The sequence below is a fragment of the Lepidochelys kempii genome, chromosome 2 (genome assembly GCF_965140285.1).
Source record: "Lepidochelys kempii isolate rLepKem1 chromosome 2, rLepKem1.hap1, whole genome shotgun sequence".
In the NCBI taxonomy this organism is placed as follows: domain Eukaryota; kingdom Metazoa; phylum Chordata; order Testudines; family Cheloniidae; genus Lepidochelys; species Lepidochelys kempii.
The window spans coordinates 198324892-198347613 of NC_136381.1; the positions used below are offsets into that span (position 1 = coordinate 198324892).

General features: G+C 38.8%; 2 protein-coding genes across 14 annotated transcripts in view; both read left to right on the forward strand.

Annotated features, from left to right (window-relative positions):
* Positions 1–13337, forward strand: part of SLC4A7 (solute carrier family 4 member 7) — a 160772-nt gene extending 147435 nt beyond the window's left edge. For 5 of the 7 annotated variants that reach the window (XM_073333411.2, XM_073333416.2, XM_073333420.2 and 2 more), the window contains 6 exons: positions 169–237; positions 805–978; positions 1395–1526; positions 2335–2435; positions 4601–4708; positions 11801–13337. In XM_073333411.2, coding sequence (XP_073189512.1) covers positions 169–237; positions 805–978; positions 1395–1526; positions 2335–2435; positions 4601–4708; positions 11801–11882 — 666 coding nt within the window. In that variant the 3' untranslated portion in view covers positions 11883–13337. Of the gene's footprint in view, positions 1–168; positions 238–804; positions 979–1394; positions 1527–2068; positions 2216–2334; positions 2436–2723; positions 2776–4600; positions 4709–11800 lie in introns of those variants that run through there. The other 2 variants (XM_073333418.2, XM_073333419.2) reach the window with 2 other exon arrangements.
* Positions 13338–17769: 4432 nt separating this feature from the next.
* The window catches only part of NEK10 (NIMA related kinase 10), a 173651-nt gene continuing 168698 nt past the window's right edge, over positions 17770–22722 (forward strand). For all 7 annotated transcript variants that reach the window (XM_073333426.2, XM_073333429.2, XM_078851753.1 and 4 more), the window contains exon 1: positions 17770–17876. The gene's annotated coding sequence lies outside the window, so the exon portion shown is untranslated. The remainder of the gene's footprint in view (positions 17877–22722) is intronic.

Here is a 22722-nt window from a genome sequence, read left to right on the forward strand (position 1 = left end):
GGTTAAATAAGGGACTTCGGACTCTACATATGTCAACCTAACACTGAAAAAAAAAGAAAAGGAAAAATTAGATCCCTTCCTTTAAGCACCTTCCATTAACCTGGACTGCCATATTTTACTATGTAATTTTATAAGTGCAAACTTTTAACTTTGTTTTTCCCCCCCTAGTTTATTCCAATGCCAGTTTTGTATGGTGTCTTTCTTTACATGGGAGTATCTTCACTAAGGGGCATCCAGGCAAGTTCCATTTTTATTAAACAAGCTGATGGCTTTTTTTAGAAAACATTTTGTACTTGATAAGGCTACTAAAAAACCTATTAAATTTAAATTGTCTTTGCCTGGAATATCCTTTCTATGAATAGAAACATACCACGTGCTCAGGGTAAAATTGCAAATATGATCTGAAATCAGTTGCTTTACATCAAATGAAATGGAAACTTTAAAATGTCGTTTTATTGAAATGTAAGTAAAGGTACAATGTATTGTCAGATTAGGATGTAGAAACGGGTACTGAGCATTATGTCTGGATAATTGCTCTTATTTCTGGGACACTTAAATTCTGGCATGTGTTCTTTCACTGGGCACTTGTTGAACAATATGAAATCCTTAAATATTGACACCCATTTTCTAAAATACAAAACAAGTAGTGACTTAAATCAAATATACACTACATTAATGCATTTCATATATCGGCTGTAAAATGAAGGAATCTTATTTTTAATATTCCCAGTGTCTTTAATTATCCTGTCCACTTCTACGCGGATAAAATCATTAACTGAGGATGACTTTCTTCTCAATATATAGTTTTTTGACCGTATAAAATTGTTTGGAATGCCTGCCAAACATCAACCTGATTTGATCTACCTCCGTTATGTGCCACTCTGGAAGGTCCACGTCTTCACAGTTGTTCAGCTCACCTGTCTAGTTCTTTTATGGGTGATTAAAGCCTCTGCAGCTGCTGTTGTTTTCCCTATGATGGTAAGTTCTTTCCCAGCATCTTTGGGAATCTATTCATTTTCCAAAAGGGTCTGTGGATTAATGTATCTCTTCAAGGTTTATTTGCTGACTGAAAAAAGGTTATAGTAAAAATCCTCCTTTTTGGAAGCCAGTTATGATTTCTTTCTTTTCTTTAAAATAAACATCAGATTTAATTGAAAAGCTGTAGACTTGGTAAAAATTTATGTTTTGTGGTAGTTATCTCAATGGTCCATCTGTTCTTTTAGTAGTGAGTCAGATCTATTTGTTTGAAGTTATGATGTGATAACCTTTGTATGAGTAGAAAAAATATTCTGTCCTTGGTTTAAGAAGCTGATAACGTATTAGCATATACATATTTTTATTTTTCTGACATTCATATAAATATATTCTAAAGGATTCTTCTTATTTCCTGAAAGGTGCTAGCATTAGTTTTCATTCGTAAGCTCATGGACTTATGTTTCACCAAACGAGAGCTTAGTTGGCTGGATGACCTTATGCCAGAAAGTAAGAAGAAGAAAGAAGATGATAAAAAGAAAAAGGCAAAAGAGGTAAGTGTATAAAAGGCCAAAAGTGAGTTGAAAATTGCGAGAGGAAACTGCTACAGAAAACCTAAGCAAATACCCTAGTATTTAGAAGGCAATGTAATTGGCATGAAATTTAAAAAAAAAAAAAAAAAGTAGTTTACATTAAATAAACATTAGGTTTTTATATCTAAGGTAATTAACCTTTGGAATTCTCTGCCTTAGGAGTTACTGCCAGAATCTCTGTTAGGATTCAGGGAAAGAATAGGACAACTATAAAAATATTAATGGTATGGAATTTGATACCTAACTGTGGTTCAGTGGATTTTTCAAATTTAGCATCAGAAGCAATGTCTACCATGACATACTGGTTGTGTTGGGATTTTCACCAGTCTCTAAAGAAATAAGGTGACACCCTGTCCCCAGTGAAGTTAATGACAGAACTCCGTTGACTTCATTAGGGCTAGGATTTCATCCACTGCATGTGACAGGGCTGTAGTTAAAACTGAATAATAGATACTTATTTACCAATAATTTTGCCTGTATAATTTTCCCCATTAAAATTTCAGATAAACTAACCCTCTCATCGCCAGTTCCCTAACAAACCTTTTAAATACATCATTAGAGGTTCTTATTTACCTTAAACATTATTTAGCCGAGGGGAGGGAGAGAAAACTATCTCGGGGAAGTTCCCCCTGCCACCACAATATTCAAAGGTAAATGGGTAATTTTTCCTACTGAATTGATGAAAATGTGTAATACTCAATCTCCTTGGCTTGGGCTAATTGTTCTTTCTGCTTCTTGAGTAATTTTATGTCATGCATGTGACCTGCAGGAAGCAGAGCGAATGCTTCAGACAGTGGACAGTGAAACTGTACATCTTCCATATGAAGGAGGAAATCTCTTACAGATTCCTGTAAAGGCCCTAAAATACAGGTATGATACAACTTACTGCTTTTTGAAATTTGGGTTTTTTAAATCGCTTTGTATTACTTGCAGTATTTATATTTTTTGCTTTAATTAAATAAACATAATTGACATATTTGAGTGAACAAATTTACATTTAAGCTTGTGACTCAGATAGGTAGCTGGGGAGGGCTTGGGGAATGGGAAAGAATTGAAGCAAATCTTGCCTTTTATGATATAGGGGCTTGTGTGTCCCCTTTTTTTTTTTTTTTAAATAATTGCATTTTAATAATTCATTTACATAACCATCTTGAACAGATCAGATGACTCAGTTTCGACCAGCTGTTCACAGGGTGAAGAAGCTGTTTTGGTCAGTTCTTGTCTATAGAATATTTGTGTGTTACTATGCATGGCTAATGATATGAAATGTTAGGTTTCGTTTAAGTATAGTTAACTAATGGCATTAGTTGAGCCATATGTTTACCAGCTGCTTTGATTTATAAAGTTGAGGTCTAAAACTGTCTTTTGCAGATCATAATTTTTACACCTTTTTAATTATAAGTTTGCACACATAAAATAGTTTTCAGATTATTAACTGGAACCAGAGCAATTAAAAATAACATGCTTACTATTTGGATAAATTATCTCAGTTTTTCTCTTGCTGAGAATGAGCCTTATTCCCCACTGTCTTACATGTTGTGGAGTCATAGCTGAAGAAAATTTGAAATACTACTGTCCTGATAAGATAGAGTTTCAAGCCTACTTTGCATAGGTATGAATAGATCCATAGGTGCATGTTAGTGGAGAATCAGGCAGTGTCTAATCATTCCTGTAAAGGGACTGCATTTGTGGGAGGGATTGAAGAGGGGGGGAAGAGTGGCAAAAATGACTTGACTGAGACACTGTGTGCTATCTGTATAAATACTTGTTCAGGGGTGTGGGGCAGGTAAAAAGTAGATTTGAGCAACATCTAGATTATTGGCAATCTAGCAAATATCACCCGATTTCAAATGCTGGATCAGCAGGAAAAGTTGACAGTTTAGGTCTTCATACTTCATGATATAGGTCACTTGAACCTCAGTTCTTTTTATCAAATTCAGAATAATAGTGCCTTTATGCTTTCTTCCCTGATTATTTCCTGGGTACTGGTCAGAACAATTCTGATCTCTGAAAGATGTCAGCCTTTATTAAAAAAAACAAAAAGTACGACGTAGTTTTATAATTCCTAAACAACCCATAATGGATTTTTGAAAGATTAAAGGAAAAGATATTTGAGAAAATGAAGTATCTAATTCATATTACAGTGGGAGGGGGTCACGCACTTCAGAGCTTCTGTAGGCCAGACTCATTGTATACAGCAGGGGTTCTTTGCATTCCACCCCACAACCTCTCTGTGTGCCACACTGCCATCCCCCTCTGTTTCAAGGACTCCCTGCAACTCCTCCCAGTCTTCCCCATGCCAGGGGTTCTGTGTGCTCTCCATACCCCCCCATGCCAGGGGCTTTGCACCCCTTTTCCCAATGCCAGGGGCTGTATCTGCCTCTCCTTCCCCCATGCTAAGGACTATGTGCTTCCCTAACCATACCATGGTCCCTCATTCTGCCCCAAGCCAGGGGCTGTGTGCTCACCATCGTGCCCCATATCTCCCCCTATCCCCCCCAACATTAGTCTGGGAGATAAGTCTGTCAGGGTGTCATCATGTCAAACTCCACTGGGAGGCTGAGTGGAGATGAGGTATGGGATTGTTATGCTAGAAGGGCATTAAAGATGGTGCAGTTGTTTGATCTATAGAGAATTGCAGAGGTGCATGAAGCTATGGGTGTGTTAATCAGATGCCAGGGGCTCCGTGTGTCCCATGTTCCCCCTTTTGATTTTCTGGTTCTTCCCACAAATCAGTAGGGTTCTGGCAATTGATGCCTAGAACATTCCTTGAATTTTTGGAATTGATGGGATGCTGTGTTCAAAAGTTACTATGTTACATACAAACAGTCCTAAGCTGCTACGACATGGGAGACCACCCAGGATTTGGTGTTCTAAATTTCTGTTTAACTGCATTAGGGTGATTTTTACTTAAAATGTCACTTGTGGCTATGTAAGTGATAACAGAAGGCACTACTGATGTGAACGGTATGGGTGACAAAGTTAATGCTTTGCAAGGTATTGAGTACTAACCAAAAAGTATGTTTGTTCTTCAGCATTGATCCCTCAGTTGTAAACATATCAGACGAAATGGCCAAAACTGCACAATGGAAGGCTCTTGCCATGAATACTGAGAATGCCAAAGTAACCAGAGCTAACCTGAGGTAGCTATAATTACCCACTTACACATTTTCTAACTGCAGTTTTGTTTGTGTTTAGCAGCTGTTGGCTGTGAAAATAGTTTGTTTTAAGAATGTATTTTCTATACCTTGAAAATATATGGGAGAATATATATTGACATCTTACTTTCAAGAGACACTTGAGATTCTGAAAACCTTCTTTTTTTGGTGATCTTTACCAAGAGGTTATACAGTAACGAGTGTCATACCTGCTATGAACCCTTTTAATTAAAATGTAAAAAGTATTGTCTCATAATTAGAAGACCTTTCCAGTTTGCTTGAGATATGTATGCTAATCTGAAAGGGATTTAGATTACGAAAAGTTTTATTGGCATGTGTTCATAAAGGATCTGAGTATCAGAAGGGCCTGGGAGCTGCAGGTGCTCAGTACATCTGAAAATCAGACGCTAAAGCTAGTGTCCCATCCCCAGCAAAACAGCCTCTGCGTGGCTTCCTGCCATCCCATCTTCATAGGTGTCCCTTTTCGCTGGCCCTATCTCCTGCACTCAGAAAGGATAGAATTAGGAATTGATGGGTGAGGTGTTGCATCATCTGTATACTCCCCATGGATTTGCCCATTGAGGAGATGGAGGGGGTGGAGAGATCCTCAGAAGGATGAATTCACTGGCTTTCTGACTGCTTTGTGTTGTCCGAGGACCTTGTCCTGTTTTTTGCTTTCTGATTTTTTAATCCCTCCCTGTCTTCACTAACCAAAACTTGTGTCTAATTTTAAAGTTTCAGTGGAAAAAAAGTTTTATTTCAATGGAGATAAAACCATTGAAATGGTATACTGGAATGTTAGGGCTCTATGCAGCCATGAATTCTCTGTGACTGGACTTGCATGCTCCATGATGGCCAACAGCCTCTTTCTCATATGGAGTTAGTTTTCATCCCTAGGAGCAATCACCTAATACAAACTACATTCTGAGTGATTCCTCCCGGTATTCTATTGGAGGTTCTTCCTTGGTTGGCTGAATCTCAGTCAAGCCAAAGGGAGATAAAAACCCAGCGACTGCTTATAGGAAAAATGGGAGCTAACACAGCACACTCCATTTAGATTGCTAGTGGGAGGCATTTTAAAATTCTTGTGTTGTTCTGCCTCTGCCCTTGTCAGCAACTCTGTAAGGGAGTTATCTCTCTCTAGGGAGTAACTCTTCAAGTTTCATGCTCTGTAAAAGGATGACTCCTGAGAATTAATAGTTGACCATCTCTCAGGGGAGAGGAGATTACTTACACACAAACTCTCCTCCTCTTTTTCTCCTCCGATCTTATCTGCAGTTCCCAGGCAAACAGCTAAAATATATTTTGTTGTTGTTTACCACCACCATTATCATATCAGCTAGGACTTCATTGTGCTAGGCGCTATACAAACACAGAATAAAAAGATGCAATCTAAGTATAAGACGAGACAAAACATGGAGACTGACAGATAGAAGAGGGAGTATAAGGAAACAAGGAGACCAATATCGGTCAGTGTGATAGGCAGTAGGCTCAGTATAACAGCAACCTGACTATTGTCAAGTTTATTGTAGGCATGGCTTCAAAGGAGAATTTGAAGGAGAGATTTGAAGGAGGGTAATGAGGTAGCTTTGCAGGTGTTTGTAGGGAGCTCCTCCCAGATGTGAGGTGCTATCTGGGGAAAAAGAACACAGGTGCTTGTTTGAAAATTTAACAAGTGGATGATAGAAGTTGTCTTTGGCTGATGTCTCCCTGTCAATACTGAATGAGATGACATGTTGACCATGAAGGGCTTTAAAATTGAAGACAAGTAGCTTATGTTTGATGCAATAGAAAAGCAGGGGAGCCAATGGAGAGTTGCAAAGAGAAGGGTGACATGGTCAAAGTGATGGGCCAACATTGTTTTAAATGGATACAAGTGGGTTAAGATTGCATTTTTCAAGGCTGGAGAAAATGATGATGTAGTAACTAAGATGAAGAGAGTAAAGATGTGTGCATGGATAGGAAATGCCACATCTTCGAGAAGTCATGCAAAAGAATCTGCAAGATTTAGATGTAGCCTGGATGTGAAGACCTAGATGGGGGTCAGTTGAAGATGATGTCCAAGTTACTGGCCTCAGTGACTGGTATTATGATGATGATGTCCACAGTGGTTGAGAGGGATATAATGGGAAGGGTTTGGGGGAGAAGATTGAGCTCTGTTTTAGCCACGTTGAGTTTGAGCTGACAGCTAGATGTCCATGAGGAGACATCATACAGGCTGTAATTTTAGTTTGGGTAGAAGGAGACAGATCTGAGTCATAAGCCTACAGATGGTAGTTGAATATGTGTCTGTGGATGAGATTATCCAGAGATATGATGTAGAGGGAGAAGAAAAGGGACCAAGGACAGAGCCCTGTGAAACTCCCACAGGAAGTTAAATGGGGGATGAGGAAAAGGAGTGATTAGAGAGGTAGGAGGAAAACCAGGAGAGGACAGCCACAGAAGCCAGGTGAGGACAAGATTTCAAGAAGAGCATGGGCTACTGTTGAAGGTGGCTGAAAGGTCAAGGAGGATGAAGATGGAGTAATGGTTCTGGCATTTGGCTAGAAGGAGGTCTTTGATCAGAATGGTTTCAGTGGAGTGCAAGAGGTGGAAGCTGGATTGGGAGAGGGTCTATAATGGAATTGGAGGAGTGGAACTCCAGACTGTAATTGCAAACAGAGTTTAGAGATGAAATGGAGATGGGGAAGTGGTGGGAGAGACAAGCTGGGGTCTAGGATGGGTTTTTCAAGGTAGGAAGGACTGAAGCATGCTTGTATTGAGGGGAAAGAGCGAGAGAAGAGAGAGAGGTTAAGGAGAAGAGTAAGGAAGGAGATGAGTGAGTGTGAGTCATATCAGGAAAGGAATGAGGTCACTGGGCAAGGGGAAGGATTAGAGGAGGAGAGTAGATAAGCTTCTCATGCTGTCGAGTATCTCTGGCAGAAATCCCATGAGGGGACTGGCTTCTTCCACTACACATTCGTGTTCTCCTCCTTCAGGTTTCTTATCTTCCCTACTAAACAACTCTAATTCTCCAATTTAATTCAGCCCCACTCCAAAAATTCTGGTTGCCTTTTCACAATCTTAGACTCACTCCTCAAACTCTCCCCTCCCCTGCTCCTCTTTTCTCCCCCCACAGAATCTTGCCAATTTCTTCCAAGAGAAAAATAATAAAATATTATATGGCCTTCCCCTCCTATAACTTTGTCTTCCTTCTCTCCCTGTCACAGATGCAGAATGTAAAGTTTTATACATCCAAGCATTTGATTCATTTATTTTTCCCTTTGTTGGTATCACTGGATTGGTTGGTCTGCTGCGGAACCATCTTTCTTCCCCACCAGTCCATATAGATATTTTCAGATTAATAAGGCTCTTATAGGATGTATTCTACAGTCTTTCATTCAGCTCTGTGGTGCACTGTAGGCCAGTCTGCTGCTCACCTAAAGGACTGATATTAGGAGGCTCATTCTTAATTGAGTTAATGCCTGTTCACCACATTTACACCAAAGCTCTTTGATTTTTATTTTTTCCAGTTACCCTTCTCTCAAATCTTTTGAGGAGCTGGTCTGTCTTTTTTCTTTAGGAGTCTAGACAATTCTTCTTTTCTTTAAAGATGCTATCCTCAGAGTAGTCTTACTCATGCTCACAATCCAGAACTACCAAAGCTTTCAAACTCTTAATATTCAAAGCTTTCTGGACCTCTCAGGTAGTGGCAGATGTGAGACACTCCCTTTATTGGTCATATGTTGTTTCCCGTCAATGCCTCAATAAACTTCCAGCCAGTTCCTTGATCATGGTCAGGCAAGAAGTTCTCGGAGAAGAGATGCTTGAGATCTCCCACCATAGTCACTCTGGCACTGCTTGACAAACAGCTCTACTTTCGGGATGAATGATTTCTTCCTTTCATCCCTGACCCTCCAATCAGCTTCCATTTAAATTAGTTTGTTTCTGTTTTTTGATTCTCCAAGCTATATGGCTCCTTTATGCAATAATTATAAAAGTGTCATTGGCCTTTTTTTTGGTGCTGTCTATTGTAATGTTTTTCTATTGTGAGATAACATTTGATGTCCAAGAATAAATATCTTGTGCAGATGGTGTCTTTAAAGAAGGAAAAATACTTATTGTACTTCTGCATCAAAGATCTCATGAGATTGTCACTCAGACACTTGTTTACCTTTGAGTTCGATGGTCCTGTTCTTGATGTTATGGGTTTCTCCTTTTGATAGTTACAGCTCTTCATGCATCACTTTGGATGTTGTTACACTTACATTTCAAAAGAAAATATATTAATTTTTATGGTACAAGTTACTGCAACATCCTTTCCTTTGGCTTTGACAAACGTATTCTTGCCCAGTCTCATCCATTCAGAATGCTGCTGCAAAGATCCTTTTCCCTTTTCCTTTGACCATATCACCCCTCTCTCTGCATCCTCTCTCTTCTGTACGTGTTAATGTGAAAATCCAGTCACTGTAGAATGGCGCAGTTAGCCATCTGTAGTTTTTCGTATTGTAATTCAACTAGCGAGCAGGTAGAGTGGCTGTTGCTCTTGTGGGAGACATGCACATAAAGTTAGTGCCTGAAGATACTGAATAACCAGGAAATCAAAATAAATTAGTTTTTTTGATTTAATATCTTATTACATGCAAAGTATAAAGAATTTAAAAAAAAACCTTTAAAATGTAGCAAACAAATCAAATATGAAGCTAAGATTACAGACCAATTCTGTGTATCATACATAACAATAAATGAGTCGGGTATCAATCCAAATAAGGACAGGCTCAAAGGAGCAGCTGTAAATTAATTAATTAGTAGAATAAGAAAAGAGGCTAGCCTAAAATTCAGCAAGTGCATTAAGGACTTGTAAAGCATTGCAACTTTGCACTGTGCTCATGCCAAATCAGTTAAATCCAGAGGTGTAAATGAGGTGTTCCCTTCCAAAATCATCTCTGCGCATGCCTGGTTTCCTGATTCAGATGACTATCAAGCATACATCTCATATTTTTAATCCAAAGATCTCTGCACTTGCCAGTCTGTGTCTGTAATAAAGGAGCAGAAGAGTTAGATGTCCTGAGAATGCTCTGGCCACATTCTTACCCATAAAATTGAGAATGCTTGTTGCTAATTTTAGTTTGCTCTCCTTGCTTTTCCTGAATTAATTTGAAATCAGCAGTAACTCCCTTTTCCTGCTGCATATAGGTATCTCTAAATTACAATCCCTTTCCAACTCTAGTTAAAATATTTCCAAGAAGTTTATTCTAATTGCTAAAAAAAAAAAAAAACCAATATCTATTACAATTAGGCTGCAATAGTAATTAGGCAACTAATTAACTAATAGCAATTAGGCAACAATAATCTCACAGTAACATTTAAGAACTGTTTGGATAAGCTTGGAAAGACTGGTCAAAAGGCAGCACATCAGAGTTCAGGTCTTTGATATTGCATACCTGAGGTCAACTGTTCCTCCCAAAAGGAATGAGATTGGAGGAGGTTGAGATGTACCTTGTTTTGCTCATCAGTGACCCTTCCTTTCCAATTACCTGATATTTGGAACAGTATAGGTAGTAATCATGCCATCTTTTCCTGTGGCATCAAATCCTAGATTTCTCCTTTCCATTGAAAAGGGATAATTTTCCCATTGGGTAGTCTAAAGTTTAGAATATGTTTTTGGTAAATAAATGTTACAATCATCTGATCCCATTGCATCCTCCTTCCCCGCCACCGGTGGATGCTGTTTGGACTCAACCGCTGGATCCCACATGCTCAAGGCTTGCTGGGTCTGATTAGAGATTAGGCATTGTCTGTCCCTTTGTCCCTGGGCACACTCTTGGGGTACAGATCCTTTGTCTAGCACCCCTCCTTAGAAATGGGACTTCACAATCCAACTGCATAGACATAGAAACTAGTGCCAGCCCTCCCAAGCTTACTAAGTAGGCTTGCATACTCTGAGTTCCATTGAAGCTGAGGACCATACAGTTTAACCCTTTACAGTTTCCTTCCTCATGCACAATGTGACAGTGAAAGCAAGTAACCCAGAGACTTTTCAAAGTAACTTCCAAACCAATCACATTTCACTCACAGACCAAGCACAAGAGAGATACTGATTTAAGAAAAAATAAAAGTACCTGCATTCAAAACCCTGCCTCAGTTTCCTTACCACTCTGAGAGCCCTTTGGGCTTTGTTCAGTGTCTTCTAGGGAACCCAAGATCCTTCCTTTTCTTCCTGCACAGTTTGCCTTCTGGTTCTTGTTGATTATAAAAAGGCCATTGAAAAGACTTCTTTTATAAAATTCTAGTTCCCCTTGCTAAATGACTGCTGTGAGCTGCTTGAAGTTCTTGTCAGGTAAAGAGTTGCTTAGTTATGACCCACCTGAGAAAGGACTACTTTGGGTGGCAGCCATCTCATTGTTCATGGGGTCTTTTATTTGAATAAAAGACAGTTCAGGTGAACAACTCCTGATTGTTCTCCTTTGCTAACCCTCCGCTAGGCACAAGCATTTCTCTTCTGCTGGAATCCCAGTCCAATATGGAGGTTAAAAAGCAAAAGTTTAGGCACAGTACAGTTTTACAATCAAGATGGTGTTCACAAAATAAATGGAGTTTGCAGATTGATATAGATAAATGCAGACATATACTAATCCATCACAAAATTTCTGTGATATAAATGGAATTTATGACAAATGTTTCTCCCTCAACCCCCACACCTCCAAAAAACCAAAACACTTGTTCCATTTCCATATAATTAACAAAACTGAATTTCCCTGAAAATAATTATATGATGTAGATACTATTGTTTGGTACACATTTTACTGTTGATACATTTAAATGGCCAAAAACATCATTTTCTGATAGGGCATATCACAGTTCACAAGAATCTTACGGTCAGGGTTGGAATGCAAGAGCAGAATGGTATGCAAGATTTTACTTTTAGGTTTGCTGCCTTTTCAAACTAGTACTGTGTGTATGAGATTTTTATTATAAATGTATCCATCTATAAAAATCCCAAACTTTAGCATGCAAGCATCCAAAGTTTGAAGTGCTTGGCTTAATCTTTTTGTCAGTTTTTTGGAGACCATAAACCTTTGTCTTTGCTTTCAACAGCCCTGAGAAACCAGAAAGTGTGAAAATAAGCATGGAAGATTCACCTGTAATGAAGTATGTGGATGCTGAAACATCATTATAGAACGAAATCAAGGGGAATTATATATGTGTGTGTTTGTATATGTATATATGATTGTAGGATATCAGACCATTGAATGGTGATTTCCATGTTTCTTTAAGAAGTATCACGTGGACTGCAGTTATTAGCACTGTAGATACTATACGTGTATAATGAGATGTTCATACAAGTAAGATGGGTGGTGATCACGCCTCAAATATTTATTTTATTGGAAATTTTATTTTCATTTTTTAAATAGGAAGATTGAAATGAATGCATATTCTTTTTAGTAATCAATATGTGCATAAATGTCAAATCAGCTTTTGCTGATAATTATTGGTCCACATTACTTAGTATGTTGTAATACGTCTCTGTTGTAACTTCTTCTGCTACAGAATTTTGTTTTCAGTGCAGGCAATTACATTTGAGATTTTTTGCAGGGAAAGTACAGATTGTCAGTTTCCATAGAACAAATGTTAATGTGCCATTACATAAACTGCATATTTGACTTTTCTCCACTATATGATGATGATATTTCTGGATTCTTTGATTCATATTTCATGGCATTGGCCTTTCAGCCATAAATTGATACGTGACGTAGTCCTTAAAATATATATAATGCTGTACCATCCCCTTGTAAAAAAAAAATCTATTCTTCAAATCCTATTATATTACTCAATAGCAATACGGGTCCTCTTTAAATGTAGTTTTAATCTCAAATCAGTATTTGATATTTCTGGAACCTCAATGTTTAAGTAATGTAAAATGGATCTCCAACAGAAATAATTTAGTATGTATTTGATTTGGTTGATAACTATTTATTAGAGCTCATTACATTATCGTCTTGAACTCTTAGAGAGATGTTTTCCTCTCCCTGTGCATGCATAACTTCTGTTGACTTTAATGGAAGACGCCACATTCTCAGGAGACTGGAGCCTTTCCAGCATCTCTTGTCCTCATCAGAATGTCTTTTTCTTGAATCAGGCTTAATTCTTTTTTTTAATTTATAAAGTATTTGACTAACTTATCAGCAGTTGGTTAGAATTCTGAAATAGCTTTATGACCAGTATTTTATGGATTACAAATTAGCTTGGGTTTTTTGTTTACAGTTATGATCCTTTCCATTGTAAAGGGCATATTTGGTAGCATATTAACCTTAATTTTTAAAAAAAAGTTTTATTTATTTTAATTGGTATGAATCTTAATGCTGTGTAAAATAAATATGAAAAAGTTAATATTTGTATACTAAAGTAAATTTGATTTATTGGGGCCCTTGGACATTTAGATATTTCACTGAGAATGCAGTTGTTGTGTTCCAAGTTACTGTACTGGTATCTCCAATCCCTGCAATGTTCAGTGTGAGGATTTGTATTTGAGGAAATGTTAAAATTTTATGTCAAGATCAAAATCTCGATCACTTACCTGTTTTCACTGTTGATGTTATTTGCCTTATTCTTTGGGTTTTTTGGTGTTACTTTATTTTCTCAAATGATTTATCTAAATTTTGAGCTGCTAACAGCATTTGTTAGGCTCCTAATAGTTTTAAGTACAAACTACATATATTAAAAATAGAGGGCACTATTTTCAAAAGCACTCACCTTTGGCTTAATTCTGCTGCTCCCTTTGAAGTTAATGAGAGTTTTATGCTTAAACTCTCATTAACTTCAAAGAGAGCAAAGTTAAGCCAAGGCAATGTTTTTGAAAGTACCACTCAACATGGAGTTGGGTGCTGTCAATTTGGGGTGAGGATCATTTTGCAATAAAACTAAAAACAGTAATTGGGTATGGTGGAAATATTGCTAGTGGCATTAAAGTTATATTAAAAAGTTAAACTTGACATACATTACCATCCCCTTTAATTGTAATCATGATATAGTAAAATGGTGCTGATGTGGTTAGGCTGAATTCCAGGGGAAAAAATAAGTTTTTTGACCCAAACAACAATACAAAGCAGTATGAGTAACGCTGTGGAAACTGACATCACAACAATGGCTGAAGTCTGAGCAAAATCAAATAAGGTCTGCACTATCAATTTGACTAATGTTGAGTCAGACACAGTATAGGTATTGCTTCATTCCTGGGTGTTTGTATGGCCTGTTTCTTAGCCTGAAGATATGCTCCTTCAAGGAATATGTTTTTTCCTCTGGTTGAAATAAGATGTACACTAGAATTATGGCTGTCTCTCCCAAATACTCCTCAAACCTCACAAACAATGAAGTCCATGTCTGCAAGTCAACTCTTGACTGTTAAGTATCTTCTTTCTGATACAGTCAAGAAAGAGAATAAAAACTCCTCTGCCCGTGTATGTAGCATTATCCACAGTGCTTTTTTACTTACTGGTCATCCTTTAGCATTTTATTCTTCCATGTCCACAGCTGCACAACAATTTCCAAAGACCCAAAACCAACATCACAGATTTTGAGATTTTTAACCCTTTAATGCCAGAGTTTAGGGTCTCATGACACTGAACATTTTGCATCTGGTTTCCATTGCCAAAGGGTTAATAAGTTTTGGCTACTTTACAGGAATTGGGTATTTTTCTATTTAAAGTAAAAATTTGAAATCCTCTTAGAATCACAGTATTCCATGGATTCTGTTGAATAATGTAAATTAATCAGTGCCAGAATTACCATAACTTGCAAAGTTGTTTACATTTTGTTCCAATGTTCTTGGTTAATAATGTGTTATATTCTCACTTCTTTTTAACCACTGGACATCAGAATCCGACCTGGTTTTACGTGCATAAAAACACAGTGGTAACTTGTGTTTACGTAATTTACTGCTTATTTTTTACTTTGTATAAATGTTTCCTTCTCTGCATTAAAAAAAAATCATGTATACGGTTAAAGTAAAATAGTGAACGACATAGTTTCCTGTACGTATATATATATATAAAATTGTTCCCTTAATAGGTATAAATGAGCAGTGATAATTACTGTACACTGATTTACCTTGGGGTAAAATGTAAAATTAAGCCAATATTTTTCCATTCTAACAGAATAAAATAAAACAGCCCTGCACTTTTTTAGATGCCTTGTTTGCCGGGGATGGAGCTTAATGCTACTGTGTATCTGGCTGCAGAGCCACCTCAGGAAATTCCTTGTGATCCTTTTTAATTTATTTATAAAGATGTATGTTTACATAAATATAGGTCTTAATTTTGACCACTCAATTCAAATATCTCCTGAAAGGTCTCATTTACAAAGCAGTCATTTTTAAATATTAACTTTACAAAAACTCATTTTTAGTATTTTCTTATGTATTACAAGAAACACATTTCTAATTCTGTTTTAGACGTGCCCAAGTTAATTATACTTTCCTCTTTGTTTTAATGTATATGTTTTTTAAGTAAAAAATGCAAAATGTTCCAGTTTGCCAAGTTCATCGTTACAAAACTTGTAGGATGGAATTCAGAGCACTAGTGTTTTTGGTTTTTTTCAGCCAAACGTATTAACTATTTCTCTTACATTTAATAAAACCTCTCCCAGTATCTTTCATTTCAAATGCATTTATCTGTGTAAACAGTAGTTTTCTAACATTTGCCCTTTGCAAAGGCAGATTCAAAGTGCTATCAAATATAATAAATAGGTATAATGTAACAGAGCCTGTAGCATTATAAAGGGTTATATATTGTACATAAATTCTGTAAATGCGTAAAGTAACTTAATTGGTTCATACTGTTTTAAATTCACAAACGTAGAATTTGTAAACCATTAACACCACATGTTGATTCTAATTTGCTTTTGTTTCATATGATTAGTAATTTAATGTTTTAAAATTACTCCTCTAAGTCCCATCTGTTATCTAGCATAGTACTAGTGTGTGAAGGGTGGCTTGTTTATATCAACAGTAATTTATTTTATAGAAAATAAATGTAAGACTAAAAGCACACAGTTTTGAGTCTATGAAAAAGTAGTGTTCAACATGCAAAACAAATTTGCCTAGTGATTTTAATTAAAAATGAATTTTATTTTGTAACTTTTTTAGTAAAATTGTCAACTATAGGAAAAACTTTTAGTTGGAATTGATATTAATCTAAAGACTTTTTCATATTGAATTTAGTACATATTGACACTTATTTGGAGTTCTTGGAGTAATGTGTCAGACATCCAGGGTTTTTCTAAATAATGACTTATTTATTGGTAAGAGACGACATGGCATTTATAACCATGTTTTTCCCTTCTGTTGTTGATACGTGATTCACATTGTTTTTCTGTGTCTTCCAGTGTTCAGCACATTTAACTGAACAAAATTTTTAATTTTGTTATTCATTATATTTGGTCACTTGAGATGTAATTACATACAGTACAATTCCAGCTTTTTATGACTGCTTTTCTAAATAAAACAGTAATGCTTTTACTTTTCTAATAAAACCCAAAGCAAGTTAAACATTATTCCAAATGGAGAAACAATGTTTTAAGTTTATATAAAGTACACAAAATTCTCTGACGTCTCTAATGTAAAAGATCCAGCCTTTGTAATTTGTTTAATTGTGATTAGAAGAAAGTTATTTTTTGTAATGTTTCAAAAAGTTGGCAAAAGCAATAAAAATCTACTGAACTGAATTAAATGTTTTAATTTTTACTTCAATGCAAATATCAAGTACAGGATTAATGGCACTGGTATAAAGCTGTTCCAGTCTCTCTCTTGCTCTCTGGTAAGGGACAGACAACCTTGAAAAATCATTTATTGCATTTGCTAACATTTGCAGACTTTTATGATTTATGGGATGATGTGTGCTCTATTTGTCTACACATGAAAGTTATTCTGGAATAGCTGTTCCTGAATAGCTATTATGGAATAACTCCATGTGTAGACAGGTGCAAGTATCTGAGCAAATGATCTGTATTTGTTGTGCTGTAAATGTGACAGAATGATTTTGTAAGTATTAAATGTATCAATCAAAACTGGACTAGGTATGTTAAAAGGAAATAACCAAAATTTCCAACCAAATAACCAAAGACTATGGCTTCCAGGGAAGGCAAGTTTCTTCTGCTTTACAGTGTAGGTTAAATTTCAATACAGTTATTAAAAGCATGCCTCCACATACCACCACCTTCCATTATAAAGACTTATTTTAATTTTAGCCTCTTTATGAGTTGGAAAACTGGTGTGGATTGAAAACCTATGTAGATGCTGAAGGGAAATAATGTTTCCTCAAGTTTTCTTTTGTTTGAGTTGCAGGTCCTGTACCTAATCATTTCAACTCAAGTTGTTTTTGGTTTTTTTTAACATTTGTCTCATTTTTTACGATTTGTCTTAACTGCTTGAACTAACTGTATGGAAGTTTTAAAGACGGTTAATGCCTGGTAGGCCCGGAGATGGCTGTATTTAAAGGCAATAAGTTGCAAGTAACAATAATTATTAGTGTTTTAGAGCGGACCCCTTTGGGGCACAGTCCCGCTCTGAGTGGGATTTTTGTGCCTTGGTTTAGCGGGAGCGGGTCAGAGCGCTTCCAGAGCTGTCGGAGAGGGCGAGGGGCTGTGGTGGGAAGGGGACGCAGCCCTTGCTGCTCCCAACACCCTGCAGTCCCAGTGCATGCCGCCCCCGCAGCGCTGAGGCGGCCGGAGCAGACGGGGCTGCCTCCCTCCCCTTTCCGAGCTCCCCCAGGGGCAGGGCCGCTTCGCTCCTGGGCCCCACCTGGGGGAAGCCGCTGCCCCGTCTGGTTGGGGGAGACCTTGATCCCCCTGCTTGGAGGCCCTGGCCCCAATACAGTGACCCCCATTCTACCGAGTTACTTGGCCAAGCTCCACCCCGGAGCGTTGTTGTGACCATGGCAACAGCGGCGGCGTTTAGCCGTCTCTATGGTGCCCGCACCTTGTAGCATGGAGGACAGCGATTGGCCGGGGAACTCGGCGTCCCTGAAGGACGAGTGATCTGATTGGCTGTGAGGCTGTCAGTTGATCAAAAACAAATTCGGGGGCTGCGGCGAGAAGAGCGGGGCCCGGGGAGCGCCGGAGCGTAGCGAACAGGGGCTTCCCCAAGGGCTAGACCCTCGCCACCTCCCACCGCCGCGCAGTGAGTAGGCGGGAGCCCGCTGCCAGGTTGGGTAGGGTGAGGGGCTCCGGGGCCGGCCTCAGAGCGGAGCGGGCCCCCCTCCCCCGAGAGAGGTCGGGAAATAACTCGCCGGCGAGAGGCCGGGCAAAGCGGCCGCCGCTGGCAGCGGGGCTGACGCGGGGTGCGGGTCTGCAGGAACCGGTGTGTCTTGGATCGCAGGGAAGGTGGCGGGTCCCAAAACAGGGAGGTTGCTGCCCCTGTCCCTGCTATTTGCGAGTCCTGGGACGGGGATCGAGGCCCCCTGAAATTGGGCTGGGGGAAGAGCCATCAGATCCAGTCCACAACTGAACACCGGGGGCAGCCTATGAAACGACAGGGACGGCGGTGAGATCAAAGGAAAATTAGGGATCCGGAGGGGACACCCAGCAGAGAACCCCTGACAGCATCAGCTGCTTCTCCCAGGTCTCTGAGGCGTCAGACGTCTGCCCAGAGGTCTGGTAGGATAAGGGATGACCCTGTCCCCGTTGATGGGGGAGGGGGCACCCGAGGGATTCCCTTCAGTTCTGAGCCCCACCTCACCAGAAATGTATTAACAAGTTTGGAGGAATGAGAGGGACTTGGAGAGTTTAAGGTTAAATACACAGTTTCTGTATAGCATTTCAAACTGGGTTCGAATCGCTGTACAGCAGGGGGGGGGAAAGCAGCAGGGGAAAAAAAGCAATCTGATAACTTTTTGCAATTAACCCCTTGAGAATATGTACAAACTCAGTCTGAACAGTCTAAAAAAGTAAAGTAACATCAGCAAACTCAAGGGAGGATATCTCCGAGGTGAGGCAGACCAGCTAATAGAAGATAACACTGCTAAAATAGAGATTCCATAATACTTTTACCTTCTAAACAGTCTAGTTACGTAGTTCTGCCCCCATGCGACCCCAAATCCCCGTTGTGGAAATTGAAAAGGGACCAAATCATTGATGCTTTAATTTACCATCATAATTTCCAAAACCTGCCAGTCACCAACAGCATTCCCAAAAGGTCTGTCTAATAGTTAAAGCACAGAAAATGGACTTAAGAGAGTTGGATTGTTATCCCTTCTGTCACAGACTTGCTCTATAACTTTCTCCAACCACTTAACCTCTTTGTATCTGTTGCCACATCTGTAAGCAGTGGTTTACCAGGATAGACTCAGGCAGGATCTGGGTCTTTAGCTGGATAAATGTGCACGTAAACCCCCAGTGCTTGGATTGAATTATTTGTATGGAGGGACACTGTCAGAGAATGTTGGATTCCACCGTAGGAACTGGGGAGATTGCTTTGGAAGAGCAGAGAATCAGCAGTGTCATGAGCATATTGATTTGTTATGGGAAATCTAGGCCTGTTTAGGCTTAGTCCTTAGCTGGATTTAAAATTAAAAAGGTTATAGAGCAGTTTTTAAACTAAGGGCCGGGGGAAAGCCAACAGGTGCGGAGGAGCATGTGGTTTGGACAGAGGCATCCCATAGGGAAGGATCTATTAATGGAGATTCTCTATGTCCCTGTTAGGAGGAGAGAGTGGAAGATGATAAAATACAGGTAGGATCTGATGAGAAACAGTCAAATGAAAAAAGTCCCATTCAGTTACATCATGTAATGGCAGACAGCTAAAAAGTGACAAGTTTTTAAAGTGCTTATATACAAATGCTAAAGTCTAAATAATAAGATGGGTGACCTAGAGTGCCTCATATTAAATGAGAATATTGATACAATAGGCATCACAGAAACTTGGTGGAATGAGGATAATCAATAGGACACAGTAATACCAGGGTACAAAATATATCAGAAGGACAGAACAGGTTGTGCTGGTGGGGGAGTGCCACTATATGTGAAAGAAAGAGTAGAATCAAATGAAGTAAAAATCTTAAATGAACCAAAGCGTACCATAGAATCTCTATGGATAGTAATTCTATGCTCTAATAATAAGAATATAGCAGTAGGGATATATTACCGACCAACTGACCAGGATGGCGATAGTGACTCTGCAATGGTCAGGAGATTACAGAGGCTATTAAAATAAAAAACTCATAATAATGGGGGATTTCAACTATCCCCATACTGACTGGGTACATGTCACCTCAGAACGGGATGCAGAGATAGTTTCTTGACATCTTAAATGACTGCTTCTTGGAGCAGCTAGTCCTGAAACCCACCAGAGGAGAGGCAATTCTTGATTTAGTCCTAAGTAGAGCACAGAATCTGGACTGCTTGGTAATAGTGACTATAATATAATTAAATTTAACATCCCTGTGGTGGGGAAAACATCACAGCAGACCAACATGGTAGCATTTAATTTCAGAAAATGGAACTACACAAAAATGAGGAATTCATTTAAACAGAAATTAAATGGCACAGCGCAAAAAGTGAAATCCCTGCAAGCTGCATGGAAACTTCTTAAAGGTACCATAATAGAGGCTTAACTTAAATGTATACCCCAAATTAAAAAACGTAGTAAGAGAACCAAAAAGGTACCACTGTGGCTAAACAACAAAGTAAAAAAATCAGTGAGAGACAAAAAGGCAGCCTTTAAAACGTGGAAGTTAAATCCTAGTGAGGAAAATAGAAAGGAGCATAAACTCTGGCAAATGAAGTGTAAAGAGTGTAAAAATTGGAAGGCCAAAAAAGAATTTGAAGAACAGCTAGCCAAAGACTTAAAAAAGTAATACCAAAAACATTTTTAAGTACATCAGAAGCAGGAAGCCTGCTAAACAACTAGTGGGGCCACTGAACGATCAAGATGCTAAAGGAGCTTTCAAGGATGATAAGGCCATTGCGGAGAAACTAAAAGAATTCTTTGTATTGGTCTTCACTACTGAGGATGTGAGAGAGATTCCCCAACCCGAGCCATTCTTTTTAGGTGACAAATCTGAGCAACTGTCCCAGATTGAGGTGTCATTAGAGGAGGTTTTGGAACAAATTGACAAGCTAAACAGTAATAAGTCACCAGGTTCAGATGGTATTCACCCAAGAGTTCTGAAGGAACTTAAATGTTAAATTACAGAACTACTAACTCTAGTGTGTAACCTATAATTTAAATCAGCTTCTGTACCAATGACTGGAGGATAGCTAATGTGATGCCAATTTTTTAAAAGAGCTCCAGAGGTGATCCCAGGAATTACAGGCCAGTAAACCTGATTTCAGTACCAGGCAAACGGGTTGAAACTATAGTAAAGAACAGAATTGTCAGACACATAGATGAACGTAATTTGTTGGGGAAGAGTCAACATGGTTTTTATAAAGGGAAATCATGCCTCACAATCTACTAGAATTCTTTGAGGGGTCAACAAGAATGTGGACAAGGGGGATCCAGTGCAGTGTACTTAGATTTTCAGAAATCCTTTAACAAGGTCCCTCACCAAAGGCTCTTAAGCAACGTAAGCTGTCATGGGATAAGAGGGAAGGTCCTCTCATGGATTGGTAACTATTTAAAAGATAGGAAACAAAGGGTAGGAATAAATGGTCAGTTTTCAGAATGGAGAGAGGTATATAGTGGTGTCCCCCCCAGGGGTTTGAAATGGGACCAGTCCTATTCAACATATTCATAAATGATCTGGAAAAAGGGGTAAACAGTGAGGTGGCAAAATTTGCAGATGATACAAAACTACTCAAGATTGTTAAGTCCCAGGCAGACTGTGAAGAGTTACAAAAGGATCTCTCAAAACTGGGTGACCGGGCAACAAAATGGAAGATGAAATTCAGTGTTGATAAATGCAAAGTAATGTACATTGGAAAACATAATCCCAACTATACATATAAAGTGATGGGGTCTAAATTGGCTGTTACCACTCAAGAAAGAGATCTTGGAGTCATTGTGGATAGTTATCTGAAAACATCCACACAATGTGCAGCGGCAGTCAAAAACAGAATGTTGGGAATCATTAAGAAAGGGTTTCAGAGTAACAGCCGTGTTAGTCTGTATTCGCAAAAAGAACAGGAGTACTTGTGGCACTTTAGAGACTAACCAATTTATCTGAGCATAAGCTTTCGTGAGCTACAGCTCACTTCATCGGATGCATCTGAAAGCTTATGCTTATGCTCAAATAAATTGGTTAGTCTCTAAGGTGCCACAAGTACTCCTTTTCTTTTTATTAAGAAAGGGATAGATAATAAGACAGAAAATATCATATTGCCTCTATACAAATCCGCAGGACGCCCACATCTTGAATACTGCATGCAGATGTGGTTGCCCCATCTCAAAAAAGATATATTGGAACTGGAAAGGGTTCAGAAAAGGGCAACAAAAATTATTAGAGGTATGGAATGGCTTCTGTATGAGGAGAGATTAATAAGACTGAAACTTTTCAGCTTGGAAAAGAGACAACTAAGGGGAGATACGATTGAATTCTATAAAATCATGACTGGTGCAGAGAAAGTAAATAAGGAAGTGTTATTTACTCCTTCTCATAACACAAGAACTGGGGGTCACCAAATGAAATTAATGGCAGCAGGTTTAAAACAAACAAAAGGAAGTCTTTTTTTCACACAACGCACAGTCAACCTGTGGAGCTCTTTGCCAGAGGATGTTGTGAAGGCCAAGTCTATAACAGGGTTAAAAAAAGAACTATATAAGTCCAGGGAGGATACATCCATCAATGGCTATTGGCAAGGATGGTGTCCCTAGCCTTTGTTTGCCAGAAGCTGGGAATGGGTGACAGGGGATGGATCACTTGATTACCTGTTCTGTTCATTCCCTGCTGGGGCACCTGACGTTGGCCAGTGTTAGAAGACAGGATACTGGGCTAGATGGACCTTTAGTCTGACCCAGTAGGGCTGCTCTTATGTTCTTATGTTAATATTTCCATATCTCATAGGAGTGTTGTGAGACTTCAGCAATG